General features: G+C 48.5%; 1 protein-coding gene across 1 annotated transcript in view; it reads left to right on the top strand.

Annotated features, from left to right (window-relative positions):
* Positions 1-826: 826 nt before the first annotated feature.
* Positions 827-14,133, top strand: part of LOC128799122 (uncharacterized) — a 29,373-nt gene continuing 16,066 nt past the window's right edge. Inside the window, exons 1-9 of the mRNA XM_053963239.1 lie at positions 827-914; positions 2,722-2,817; positions 2,976-3,025; positions 3,520-3,737; positions 5,220-5,329; positions 6,720-6,866; positions 7,925-8,089; positions 8,673-8,824; positions 10,054-10,222. Of these exons, the coding sequence (XP_053819214.1) occupies positions 827-914; positions 2,722-2,817; positions 2,976-3,025; positions 3,520-3,737; positions 5,220-5,329; positions 6,720-6,866; positions 7,925-8,089; positions 8,673-8,824; positions 10,054-10,222 (1,195 nt within the window). The remainder of the gene's footprint in view (positions 915-2,721; positions 2,818-2,975; positions 3,026-3,519; positions 3,738-5,219; positions 5,330-6,719; positions 6,867-7,924; positions 8,090-8,672; positions 8,825-10,053; positions 10,223-14,133) is intronic.

The raw sequence follows: 14,133 nt of genomic DNA, 5'->3' as shown, positions 1-14,133 counted from the left end.
TGGTTTTTCCAAGGAATTTCCTCCCCTTTCATTGTGTGGTCACTGCTGTGCACCAAGTTTTCATCTCTGGCAGAAGAGAGGGAGAGCACAAGCGCTGGGGTTTTTTGGCAGGTTCTGTGCCCCACAAGACCACCCAGGTGATGTCCAGCAGAACATCCGTGGCGTGGCCAAAGCCCTGGAATGCCCAGCAGGACATTACTGCCCGCCAGGAACAAGGGCTGCCAACCAGTACCCGTGTCCAGAGGGCACCTACAGCCACCAGCCCGGCCTGGCAAACGCCAGGGACTGCAGGCCTTGTCCTGGGGGCACATTCTGTGCCAGGGCAGGTGGGAATTGCATGTGGGCTACACCAAATCCTCGTCTGCTTTGGGTCTGGGGGTGAGGGAAGTGTTGTGTGCAGTTCATCCAAATGTTATGGAGCATTTGCAGTGATTTCTGGGACCCTTTGAACAGATTTTAAAGGGTTTTTTGCAAACCATCTTTTGATACTTAAATTAGAGGCAGATCAAGATGGTTTTGTTCTAGCAGAGGTTATGAAACCAGAAATCAAGAAGCTTGGGGGCTTTCATTTGGGTTTGTCTCCCAGTGGAAAGACTCATAATGATCAGCCTCCTCTAAAATGGTGATTTAGGAAACAGTTTGGGCTTGTATGTGTCTGCTCATCAGTTGTGTGAGTAAATATTGAGAGTACAGATTGAGCTTTTAACTAACAGAGCTCCTGACTGGCCAGGAGGCTCGGGATCCTCGTGGTGACCAAGCTTGTCTGGTTGCTTTAGTCCCAAAATTCTAGGGTGATTTCTAGGGTGCCTCTGGCTCATCTGACGTGATGCTCGTGTCCTTTAGGACTCTCAGCCCCGAGCGGCCTGTGCTGGCCCGGGCATTTCTGCACTGCCCGGGCGCGTGTGCCCGCCCCTGTGGGCGATGGGACAGGGGGCCTGTGCCCAGCAGGGCATTTCTGCCCCGCAGGGAGCCCCGAGCCCCAGCCCTGTCCCGGTGGCACCTTCCTGCCCCAGTCTGGGATGGCTTCCCGAAACTCCTGCCTGCCCTGCCCTGCTGGGAAGTTCTGCCAAGGAGAAGGTCTGGCTGCTGTTTCTGGTGTGTATTGCACACGTCCAATATCCTTTTTCTCTCCTGGTGTGGATATTTTTTATATTTTCTGGTTTCAAACCTAACGCTGAAGCTTTTCTCTCTTGCAGGACTGTGTTATGCTGGGTATTTCTGTGATCCTGGCTCCACGCAGCCAGACCACAGGCACTGCCCTGCTGGCTTCTACTGCCCTGAAGGCTCTGAATTCCCAATTCCCTGCAGCCCTGGAAGCTTCAGCCCTGTCAGTGGGAAAGGGCAGGCAGCAGACTGTCAGCTCTGCCCGGCTGGGCACTCCTGCAGCGGTGAGGATGTGCAGGGGTTACAGAGTGAGGAAAGAAAATCACCCACCACAGCCTCATTTCTGACAGCTTTGGGTACAGCGGGAACAAACCGAGTGCCCCACGTCACTTTTAGTCAGTGATGGTTTCTAGCACCAAGCAGAAACGCCCCAAATCATTTTAATTCCAGAACTCCTGTTGGGTTCTCGGGAGCAGCCTCGGGTCACGCAGAGCTCCTTGTTTGCTGCTAAACCTCCTCTGCACCTCCTGTGCATGGCTGACGTGGCTCTGGCCTCGCAGGGAAACAAATATTCCTGCCAGGGAGCTCTTGGTCTGGCCACGAGCCAGAGCTGCTCCTGCTCAGAGCTTCGCACCATCTGCCAGCCCAAGATTTATCTGCTGCCCCCAGCACTGAGATCTTTGTGGTCACTGTGACAGTGACAAATTCTCCCATCACCTTCCTGGGGACAAAGAGGCTTTTCCTTTCTCAGGTGAGCAGCTGTAGAACAGGGAAGGAATTGCTTGACTGAGCTAACGTGAGTTTTAGCAGAGCTAGAACCACAACTGAGAGCCTCAGAAGCCCAGCTGAGGTTTTTAATGGGAAGCCTTTTTTTTTCCCCAGGCATTTAATTCAGGACTGACTCAGCTGTGTGGTAAAATGCTCCTTTTCTGAGGCTGAACTTCAGAGAATTGGTACTTTGTGATGCTTGGTAGAGGGATGTGAGGAAGGAGATCATTATTTTGGATTTCCATTGTCTCTGATCTGCACAAGAGCAGTTCTGAAGGACCATGTCCTGTCTCATCACCTGCCAGACCCCACTGCAATCCACAGGGATCCTCCTGCCCCATGGGATCTGCTGTGCCTATGCCTGGGTCTGCCTGCACAAACAGGGGAGGGAGGCTGGTTCTGTGTCACACTGCGACACAAAATAACTCACAGAAGCAGGCTAGATGTAAAAGGAAAGAAAAAGAACTCAAAAAAGCAAACTTTATTTTCTGACTCCAGTATATATACAATAGTAAAAGTGACAGTGGATTGGAGGGTGAAACTGCCACCTCTCCAACCACACTGGGCAAACCAACAGTCCATCAATTCTCTCCACCCACGAAGAAGAATGCAAAATAATCATTATTTACATAAACATGTGTGAGAAAACTCAATTAAAAATGTAAATATCAGAAGGCATAAGAACTCTAGAAGAACTTTAAAACTCTCAAAAAAACAGAGCAACAGTCCTGCTGATGGAGAATGTCATTACCTGTCACAATCCCTCCTGAGCAAGCTTCTTCCCTCATGTCCTAGGTCCTGGAGCACAAACTCCTGAGCTGTGCCCTGCTGGCCACTTCTGTCTGCCAGGGACCACCTTCAGCACGGAGCATCCCTGTCCCAAGGGCACCTTTGGCCCCAGGCCTGGTGCCACCAGTGAGTCTGACTGCGAGCCCTGCCCAGCAGGTGAGAGGGGACTGGGCACAGGAAATGTGCAAATGGTTTCTTGAAAAGAGACCACGTGCTGTTCTGTGCAGCCTCTCCCCTGCCACGTTCTCTGTCTGTTTCAGGGATGTATTGCTCAGCTCCAGGGCTATCCCAGCCCTCTGGATTTTGTTACCCAGGTTATCACTGTGCCAGGGGAGCCGTCAGCCCAGCCCCCTTCAAGCACAGGGTGAGTGCCAGGCAGCAGCACAGTGATCTGGGCACCTGGGCACCAGCACTGGCCTGTCACACCTCCAGGCTGCTGGTGGCACCAGGTCTAGCCTGTGACACCTCCAGGCTGCTGGTGGGATGCTTTCCAAGCATTTCTGCTCCCTCAGCTGCAGGGATGTGCTGCTCCTGATGCCTGCTGGAATACCTGGCTGCCCAAGGATAAATTCTGGCCAGGCTTTAATTTCTACATTGCACTGGAGCACGGGCTCTGACATCTCCTCCAAGATATGCACTTGGGCCCTGTGTTTTGAAGTAAAAACATTTTTATATTTTCATATTTCCAGTGACAGGGTAACCCCCCTTCAGGAGCCAGGACCCTTTTCATGCCAGTGCTCTTTGTTTAGTTTCAAATCTGCAGGACTCAGCCCCTGTGTGCCCTGCCCAGCACCTCTCTCTGTGCCCACTGTGCCAGATCTCCTCCTGATGATACTTTTCCCACTTTTCCTCACCCAGGTGGAATCCTCCAGCCCTGCCCTGCCTGGCAATGACATCTGCCCCGTGGGCCACTTCTGTCCCCGTGGCAGCGGGCACCCCGTGCCGTGTCCCCCCGGGTCCCTGTCCAGCGCCCTGGGCCTGGGGGCAGAGGAGCAGTGCCAGCCCTGCCCGGCTGGGAGGGTCTGCAGTGGCCCAGGGCTGGCTGAGCTGGCCCAGACGGCGCTGTGTGACCCAGGGTGAGTGGCACTGTCACCGGGCGGTGACCAAACGCAGCCTTGCTGTGTGTTGTAATCAAGGGGCACCCACATTTCCAGCTCCTGGGCTTGCTCTCAGCCCTTTGGTTGGGATGTGGCATCTCCTTGTCGGTGTTTCAGAGCCATTCCTGTTCCCTTCACATTTGCCTGATGTTCTTATAAATATTTTTTCTCTCTTTTCAGTGAAAAAAGAAATCATTATTATAAATAAATTGCTGCTGCAAATCCCTTATTCAGCCCCATAATCACACTTGCTGGGAATTTAATGTTGTGGGTTTTTTTTCCCTTCTGAGTCCTCTTCTCCCACAAGGTGGTGCAAGAACCAGGGACAAGGCACCATTCCAGCCTGGGCACAGTGCCCTGAGCAGTGTCTGTCCATCTCATGAGCCTCAGAGCAAGAAGCTACAGAAATTTCATTTATTTTATAAGTGTAAGAGAGTCTTAGAAGTGATTTCAGTGCAGTGTAATGAGATTTCATGAGATTTCCGACAGCAGCTGGCTCTCGAATGGAGCAGAGAAAATCACAATGAAATTTGTTTAGAAGTTGAAGCTAAGCTGGGAATACAATGAGGGCTACACTGAGAAGGACAGGAAATAAATATTCTTGAGAATATGAGGGATATGAACTGTCCTAGTTGAATTTTCCCAACATTTCCTTTAACCCTAAAAGTTAAGACTTCCCCAAAGTTCCTTTAACCCTAGAAGTTATTACAGCCTAGCTGTAACAGTAATGATCAAGATTTTCTGAGCTGGATGGTAATGAAATGGAAATTATAAATCATAAATGATCCTTGACTTCCAAAATCCGTGTCCCTCAGCAGGGAGCAGTTTGGTGCTTTTCAGCACCTTTATCACACAGCATCCATCGCTCCTCAGAACCTGCTGCTCAGTGGAATTGGTCTTGTTTCCAGGCAAAAAAGAAAAAGCCACTTTTCTGGTTTTCATCCAGTGCTGTTCCTTTCACACTCAGTCGTTTGCCTTAAGAAGTGGGAATTTTTTCTTCTCCAGAAACTCCATTGCTTGAATCCTTGTCGGTGATGGGATCACAGCTCTCCTTTCCTTGTTGCTCAGCTCTTAGAACCATCATGGTTTCTGAATTCCTTAATCTCTGCTCGTTGTGAGGGGCTGGAAGTGGTGGAGGGAAGAGAGCACTGGGGATAAAAAAAGCCACCAGGGACTGAACCTGGGCCCTGTCTTTTGAAGTAAAAATATTTTCATTTTCAAAGGTTTTTTTTTTGTTTGTTTTTTTTTTTTTTTTTTTTTTTTTTTTTTTTTCCAGAATGAGAACACTTTACCAGGCAGCCTGGTGTAAAAAAGCTTTTCCCAGGGCATGGAGTTGGGGGAAGCTGCTGGCACAGCTGAACCAAGCTGCATTTTCCAGGGCTGGCTCTTGTGTGCCTCCCCAGCATCACCCGTGAGCAGGGCTCCTTGTTCCAGCTGCATTTTCTCTCTCTCTCTCTCCAGCTACGTGTGCCTGGAAGGAAACTCTGCTCCCTGCCCTTCGGATGGCATCCATGGATACAGATGTCCCAGCGGCTCCTACTGCCCGGCGGGCTCGGCGCTGGAGCTGCCCTGTGAGCCTGGCACCTTCAGCCCCGTGCCCGGGGCCAGCGCCTGCCTGCCCTGCCCGGCCGGGATGTCCTGTGGCAGTGCTGGCACCGTGCAGCCCCTCACCTGCCCCAGAGGTGAGCACGGCTGTGGCAGGGGACTGGGGGATTCCTCTCTCCGCTCAGGGAATGGGGGGTTTGCTGCTGGTTGGAGCTGCCCAGCATTTCCCTTCTCCCCTGGTTGTCTCCTTGTTGCTGTCAGGATGGACAAGATGCTTATTTCTTCATGCACAAGAGCCCCCTTTTATTTTTCACAGCTCGTGTTTCTATGGTTTTCGAAAGGCATCGTGTTTAATTGGTTAGTAACTTACTGCAGCTCAGTTCATTGGTTAGTAGCTGCTAGAGTACATCTGTCAAAAACTTTCCTCTCTAACCACGTTTACATTCTTGTCTGCTAAACAGATGATGTTTCACATGGGTAGATGTCTTTCTTGACACAGGTGTAGATTCTTTTTTTACAAGAACTTACGGCAGGCCTGAGCCATGATTTAATGGTTGGATGGATGGGCAGAGTCCAATAAGATGGAGTTTAATGAATCCAAGTGCCCAGTCCTTCATTTTGGCCACAATAGCCCCCTGCAGTGCTCTAGGCTGGGGATGCTGTGGTTGGACAGTGCCCAGGCAGAAAGGGACCTGGGGGCACTGACAGCCGGCTGAACGTGAGCCAGCAGTGTGCCTGGTGGCCAAAAGGCCAATGGCTCCTGGCCTGGGTCAGGAGTGGTGTGGCCAGCAGGAGCAGGGAGCTCATTCTGCCCCAGTGCTGGGCACTGCTGAGGGCACACCTCGAGTGCCGTGCCCAGCTCTGGCCCCTCAGTTTGGGAAGGACCTTGGGACACTCGAGAACATCCAGAGGAGGCAACGAGGCTGGAGAGGGGCTGGGAGCACAAACCCTGTGAGGAACGGCTGAGGGAGCTGGGGGTGCTCAGCCTGGAGAAAAGGAGACTCAGGGCTGACCTCAGCACTCTCTAAACTCCCTGAAAGGTGGCTGTGCTCAGCTGGGGTTGGGCTCTTTCTCCAGGAACTGACAGAACCAGAGGATACAGCCTTAAGCTGTACCAAGGGAAATACAGGTTGGATATCAAGAAAAGGTTTTTTACAGAAAGGGTGATAAAGTTCTGGAATGGCTGCCCGGGGAGGTGGTGCAGTCACCATCCCTGGGTGTGTTTAACAAAGCCTGGATGTGGCATTGGGTGCCAGGGTTGAGTTGAGGTGTTTGGGCTGGGATGGACTCGGTGATCTTTAGGGTCTCTTCCAACCTGGGGATTCTGTGAATTCTGTGTGATTTCACAAGGGAAACAAGGCTGTTATTTTATAAGGCTGTACCTAAATGCGACATCTCCTGCCCTCTCCATCACAGGGTACTTCTGTCCGGGCCGCACTGCTGTCCCTGTGCCCTGTCCCGAGGGGACACTCAGCCCCTTGGAGGGGGCACTGGCGCCCACGGCCTGCAGGCAGTGCCCCGTGGGCAGGTACTGCAGGGGGGAGGCCAACTGGGAGCCTGATGGTGAGTCTGGGTGACACCAGAGCTGCCCCAGCCTGGGGGGGAGACTGGGGCTGGAGGATGTGGAAATGGGAAACATCTCCGTGAACAGGGTAAAGGCTATTGCAGGACACCCTGCGGCTGTGCTTATCAGCCTCTTCTTTTTCTCTGTTTCATTCTCCTCACTGAGCATTTAGTTTGGTTTTACTCTTATTTTATTGCTATTATTTATTGTTATTGAATTATAATATTTATAATTATATTATTTATTATGATATAATCATATTTTAGCATTTTGTTGTTTTATTATTGTATGTTATTACTTACTATTTTATTTTGGGTTTATTACTATTATAAAATTATATATTATAATAATTATCTTATATATTTTAATAATTATTATATTTATATATTATATATACATGATATATAATGATTATTATATTTTAATAGTCATATATATGTTTGTTATTATTATAACAATAACTATATATGATATATATAGTTATTATTATTACTATTATTATTATTCTACAATTATTTAGTTTTATTATTATTTTTATTTAACAGTTATTTCTGTTACTGCATCACTTTTCTTTCTCTCCCTTAGTTTTTTTTCTGCTTTCTCTTCCTTTGCTTTAACATTTTTTCTAACTAACTCCCTTAGTCTTTTTTTCCTGCTTTCTCTTCCTTTGCTTTAACATTTTTTCTATGCTCTTTCTGTCCTCCAAAATCCTTCTCCTCCTATTTACGCACAGAGTAATTGTCCCTGGGCCAAAACTCCAGGCTGGACACCTGGACAGAAGAGAGGCAGGATTCTTCCCAGAGGAAACAGAGTGTAGGGAAGCAGTTAGAGAGGAGATAAATGAGCAAACACCAGGTGAGGTCAGTGCCAGCCAAGAAAGGGATGGAGGCCAAGGGTTGGTGGAAGGAGCAAAGGCAAGGAAAGGTGACCAGCACGGGTTATCAGCAGAGATAACCCGGGACGAGGATGGGCTCTGGCTTCTCGCGGGAGCTCTCTGCTGTTGGGGAGGTGTGAGGAGCTGCTGGGGGTGGTGGCTGCCTCCCTCTGTGCCACTCAGGGCTGTGCTCGGCCGGGTACTTCTGTCACGGAGGAGCCACCGACGCCACCCCGCGTGGGACAGCCGGCTTCCCTCTCAGCGGGCCCTGCCCTCTGGGGCACTACTGCCCACAGGGAACTCCTTTCCCACTTCCTTGCCCACCTGGGACCCTCAACAACGCCACTGGTGAGTGTGACCTCCCCTACGGGTTTGTCCTCTGGGGACTTCAGTGGTGACCACAGTGGCAAGTGTGACTTCCCCTGGGTTTGTCTTGTGGGGACTTCAGTGGTGACCACAGTGGTGAGGGTGACCTCTCCTATGGGTTTGTCCTCTGGGGACTTCAGTGGTGGCCACAGTGGTGAGGGTGACCTCTCCTATGGGTTTGTCCTCTGGGGACTTCAGTGGTGACCACAGTGGTGAGGGTGACTTCTCCTATGGGTTTGTCCTCTGGGGACTTCAGTGGTGACCACAGTGGTGAGGGTGACTTCTCCTATGGGTTTGTCCTCTGGGGACTTCAGTGGTGGCCACAGTGGTGAGGGTGACCTCCCTTACGGGTTTGTCCTGTGGGGATTTCAGTGGTGACCACAGTGGTGACTGTGACTTCCCCCACGGCTTTGTCTTCTGGGGACTTCAGTGGTGACCAGCTGTCCCTGAGGTCAGTGGCCACGTGTTACCAGTGATGGTGGCCACGTTACCAGTTCAAACAAGTGCTGCTGGCGCTGGGAGTGCACCGGGTGTTGTCCCAGCTGCCGTGTTCGTGTCCCCTCAGGAGGTGGCTCCCAGGACAGCTGTGTGCCCTGCTACCCCGGGGCTTTCTGTGCCAGCGCGGGGCTGAGCTCTCCCACAGGACCTTGTTCCGAGGGCTTTTACTGCCCAGCAAACTTCAGCTCCGTCAGCCCCACGGCGTTCCTGTGCCCCAAGGTACTGCTCAGGGCTGGCACGGGGACTTGGCAGCTCTGGGTAGGGCTTGTTGGAAACCGAAATGCAGGGAATTCTCAGAACTTTGGGCCCAGAAGCCAAAGCTTAGAGTTAAACACAGGATTTGATCTGAAACCTTGGAAAAGGCTTCCAAACTGAGGTGATAAAAGTGAGAATGTGGATTTATAGTTTAAAGCAGAGACATGTTAAACTAACTAAAAGTAAACAAGGAGCTTAGAATGCAGTGCTGTAGGTTTGGGTATCATGATTGGCTAAGAAAGCTTACACTGTAGCATGAGTCCATAAGAAAAAATATTTAAGGATTGGGTCAAAAACATAAATATCCTTGTTGGCAGTGTTTAATTGGTCAATAAATCCTTAATAGGTCTTGTAACTGGGGTCTTGTGACCTTCACAACCATGCAGTGAAGATGTGAGCCGAACTCACCCTTCCTGCCTGTATAAAAGATAAAAAAAAAAAAAAAAAAATCACATCATCTAAAAACTCAGAGGTCCCAGCTCTAACTCATTCAAAATTCCTTCAAAAATCCCCATACTCTGCATGTCCCACAGTGGCAAAGGGTCACCTACAGCTGACTGAAACATTGATCACATCCACACAGAGGTTTGGGTGATTCTGGGATTTATACAGCCCCTAACTTTGGCAGGTATTTACTGTTGTTAGATACTTAGTGCTGTTAGATACTATTAGTAGATACCTCAAATAGAGACTCAACAAGGAAGAGCCCTTGTCCGGGGGAATGATGTCTTAGGATTTCAGATTTTCTATTTTCCATCTATTTGTAACCCTGCAGTTCTTTAGTGTAGAACTCCAAACTCCACACCCAGTGTGAGCTGCTGCTTCCCCATTTGGGGCAGACACAACAATTCCTCTCCAGGCCTGGCAATCAAGGACCCCTCACTGCCTCAGGCCTGAGAGATGGAAACAAAAGTGAGTTGGGGGAGCAAACTTGGGGTAAATGACTTCATTAGCTGAAGCTGTAATTGGCAGATTCACCCCCAATATGCAAATGGACCAAACTTACAGAAGTGTGAAACCCGTGAACAGTTATTCATTTTTGGGTGGGTTTTGTCTGCCCTAAATGTACCTGAAGGCCCTTCAGTAAGTAGAACTGCTTTTTATTATCTGCATTTAGCCTGGCCTCTGTTTTAGGTAGCCCGAGAAGGCATCACCCTCTCCATGAAATGCTCTCCCTTCTCTGTCCTGGCCAGGGTCACTTCTGTGGCTCAGGGACAGCCCTCCCGAGGCCGTGCCCTGCCGGGCAGTACCAGCCAGCCACGGGCTCTGCCTCCTGCATCCCGTGCCAGAGAGGATTCTACTGCCAGGAGCTGGTGGCAGGGGACCCCAGGCGCTGCCCACCTCATTCCTACTGTCCCCCAGGTACTCTGGCACTTGCCAAGGCCTCAGGTGTTCTGTGCTTGCTTGTGACCCCAAAGATGTGCAATCCTGAGTGTCTCCCCCAGGCCAGGTGATGAGGAGGTGGCAATGAGCCAGTGTGGCACAGTGGCCACCTGAGAGTCACTTGTTACAGCTTGAGATCCTTGTCACACCTCAACACTCTTAATGAGGTTTATTTTTGTGTCTGTGCTCTCCCTTTTAGGGACACGAGTTCCTCTCACCTGTCCTGAGGGCACCTTCACTCCTGGAAACATGACTGGCCTCTGGAATGAGAAGGAATGCCTGCCTTGCCTCCCTGGCCACTACTGCAGGTTTGGATTCAGTTCACCCTGGCATTTTTTCCCTTCCTCTGGAGCAGTTTGACATCCTTGTTTTGTGCTGGGAAAGTTCTTCCCAGCTCCCCTCCTGCATTTCTCTCACTCAAAGAAAAGAAATATAAGCTTAGCCACAGAGTTGGGTACAGAGGCATTGGATCTGGGAATTCTGGGAGGCAAAAGCAGTCTGGCATCATTGTTGTGGTCCAAAGAAGCACCCGAAAGAGGTGTGGGTGGCATTTATTATCTCGATTTTATCTGTTTTCAAATGTATGAAATCGTGGGAGTAATGCAGAAAGTCCAGCCCAGTGGAAAATCACCCACAATTCCATCTGCAGCAATGTGCCATGTTCATGGAATTTGAACTTTAGTCATCTGTTGGAACCCTAGTTATTTAGAATATTGAGAATTTTGTGCTAAGTAACACTAAGCCTCAAGAGAACCCTACATTTAACCTGAAGATTCCAAATTTGAATAATAGAAGATTATGAGTGTATAGCTTGAATGGAAGTATGTAATATCACATAGTAGAAAACTTAGAATTTAAAGTTTTAGAATATAGTCATATATATAAAGCAAAATAGATGCTTTAAAGCAGAAGCTAGTCCATTTACATGGTTTTTAAGTAGGAAAATGTGTCTATTTTGTCTCTCATACCAGAAGTTATTTTTCATTGCAAGCCTCACAGAGTTCCCAGTCAATACTCTGCTTTTGCACCAAACCAGCAGCAGCAGCTCAGAATACCCAAATTATTGTTCTCCTCTCTGCTCCAGGCACGGAAAGCTGGAAGGGAAATGTGCTGCAGGATATTTCTGCCTGGCTGGGAGCTCTCAGGCTGCTCCCCAAGGCCTCCCCTTCTCCTGGCGCTTCCTGGCCGGGTGCCGCTGGGGCCAGGTGTGCGCAGGGCTGTGTCCTGCAGGTAGGTGTGTGTCTTGGTTTGAAAAGCCAGGTGTCTGCTCAGGAAGGCAGGAGCCTCCCCTGAAATGGAAAATGTAAACTCCTCCCTCCAAATTATTACAACTTTGAAATTAAGGGGCTCTCAGACAAAGATATGGAAGCAGGAATAAGAGTTCTTTATTAGGAAAATTAACAATAAAAATGCAGTAATACAAAGCAACACTGGCAGACTCAGAGCAGGCCCTGGCAGGCTGTGGGTCAGGGTGGTGGCAGCAGTGCCATTCCATGGGGGCTCAGCCCTCCTGCAGTGCCAGCTGTGCTTCTGCTGGAGCAGGATCCTGGACAAGGCTGGAGTTTTCCTCTGAAGCTCCAGGGCTGCTGGAGATGGGCCTGGGCTTCCTCTGGGAATGCAGTGGGGCAGAAAGCTGCTCCTCTGGGAATGCAGTGGGGCAGAAAGCTGCTCCTCTGGGAATGCAGTGGGGCAGAAAGCTGCTCCTCTGGGAATGCAGTGGGGCAGAAAGCTGCTCCTCTGGGAATGCAGTGGGGCAGAAAGCTGCTCCTCTGGGAATGCAGTGGGCAAAGGCTGCTGTGGTGTCCCAAAGCCTCAGATTGTATCCAGGTAGGAATGCTTGGCTCCTCCCCTGGGCACAGCCTCTCCCCATGGGATGATGGAATTTTCTCAGCCATGCAGGGACACTCACTGGCCATGAACAGGAGATAATTAATAATTAATGGCCCATGAACAGAAGAGATCTCCTGGAGGGAGGATTGGTTGTGGGAGAGATAAAGAAAAAACTGCCCAATGAACAGCAGAGAACTGCCCCAGCTCTGACAGACGGGCACAGAATGCACAGCCCCATTTCCAAGCTAAGCCTGTGAGGATCTCAGTCATGTCTCATTTCAGAATATTGCTGCTAACCAAGTGAATTATTGTTGGAACCCTGCTTACTGAAAATTTGAAACTTTCTGTGCTATTAAGCACTAACCCGCAAAAACCCACTACGTTTAACCTAAAACCATAAAGAAAACTTCCAAAATTAAAGAATAAAATTAAAATTATAAGTATATTGTTTAAATAAAATTATATGCTATATCACATAATGAAACTATAAAACTATATCACCTAATAAAATAATAAATATAATAAAAATGACTATAATTATAATAGTAAATAGTTATAATAATTATTCTTATTTATTATAATAATGAATATTATAATAAATATAATAAATCAAATGAATAAATTAATAAATAATAATAAAATAATAGAAATATATGACATATTAACAAACCTTAAAATTTAAAGTTTTAAAATATAATAATAGATATAAAACAAAATAAAAGTTGTAAAAGAAAATCTAATCCTTCTTCTTCGCATTCTTCTTCATAAGTTTAAGTAATATTATATAATTGAATTAAAAAATCCACATTGCAAAACAGAAGTAATTAATTATTGAGTTAAAAATGAAAAAAAAACGTATCATTTATTAATTAAACAATTTATCCTTAAAAACCTTATAAAGAGAAAAATACAACTCCATTTCTAACTTGTTAGGGAGAAGTACTCAGTAGAACTCAGTTTAAGAAACTATGATATAAATAAAAACAAATAAACCTCAAAATCCAAATACCATCTCACAATTTAATCCCAACCTTGACAAAAAAACCCCACAGAATATATAATAGATTGCATAATATCTTGCATTATATCTAGTTAAAATTATCATTGCTCATCCATTTCCTCGGTTTTGCGCTTTTTGAACCAAAGTGCGCCAAACCAAAAAGGCCACCTGGAATCTGCTGCCAATCCAGAAGAGTTTGAAGGCTCCTGGCTTCCCGACAGCTGTAAAAATTCATTCCACTGCAGCAGCAGACCCTGGCTCGCTCGTTTTTGCCGCTGGAGGATTTGCGTGTTTTACTTTTCTCTCTTTCCCACCCATGTTTAGGTCACTACTGCCTGGAGGGCTCTGAGGTGCCCGCCCCGTGCCCTGCCAACACCCTGAGGGCTCTGCCTGGCGCTGGCAGGAGGGAGGATTGCCTGCCCTGCCCTCCGGGCCGATGGTGCCAAGCAGGTTTGGGTGATGGCAGCAGCTTTTCAAGACACTTCTGTGTATCCCTGATTTCCCAGCCCCATTTTCCACCATGCTGAAACCTCAGGTTTTAGGTTTTATATTTTCACATTCTGTGCTGCTTCAGTGTGTGGGTCTGGGCTTCACATGAGGGGATGCTGAGCTCTGTGCACAGAGCAGGGAGACAAAACAATTCCTGCTCCAGCTGGGCACCAAGGACAAATGATCCAAAGCTCAGGCCCAGGAGCACAAACAGCGTGGGCTGGAGAGAGAAAAACAAGCAGGATGGGAGTGCCTGGGCTAAAGCTGGAATGGGACAATGAACTGCAAGGTGCAAATGGAGCAGAGCTGATCCCAGTGAGAGCCCCCGGGAGCGCTCGTGCATTTTGGGACCATTTTGGTTCATTTGGGTTCATTTTGGGACCATTTTGGTTCCTCTTGGCTGCAGCCCTGGCTGGGCTCTGGTGCTGCCCAAGGTGGATCCATGGAGGAGATCCTTTGAATAAATCCCTGCTTTATTCTGTAGCTCTGCCCAGCTCTGCTCTAGGCCAGCCTGCACAAGGAATCAATTCCAGTCCATTTTTTCCCCATTTTCCCAGTTTTCACTCATCCC

Source organism: Vidua chalybeata, chromosome 23 (assembly GCF_026979565.1).
Source record: "Vidua chalybeata isolate OUT-0048 chromosome 23, bVidCha1 merged haplotype, whole genome shotgun sequence".
Lineage (NCBI taxonomy): Eukaryota > Metazoa > Chordata > Aves > Passeriformes > Viduidae > Vidua > Vidua chalybeata.
Note: the sequence above shows the minus strand (reverse complement) of the source record. Positions and strands in the feature narration are given on the sequence as shown.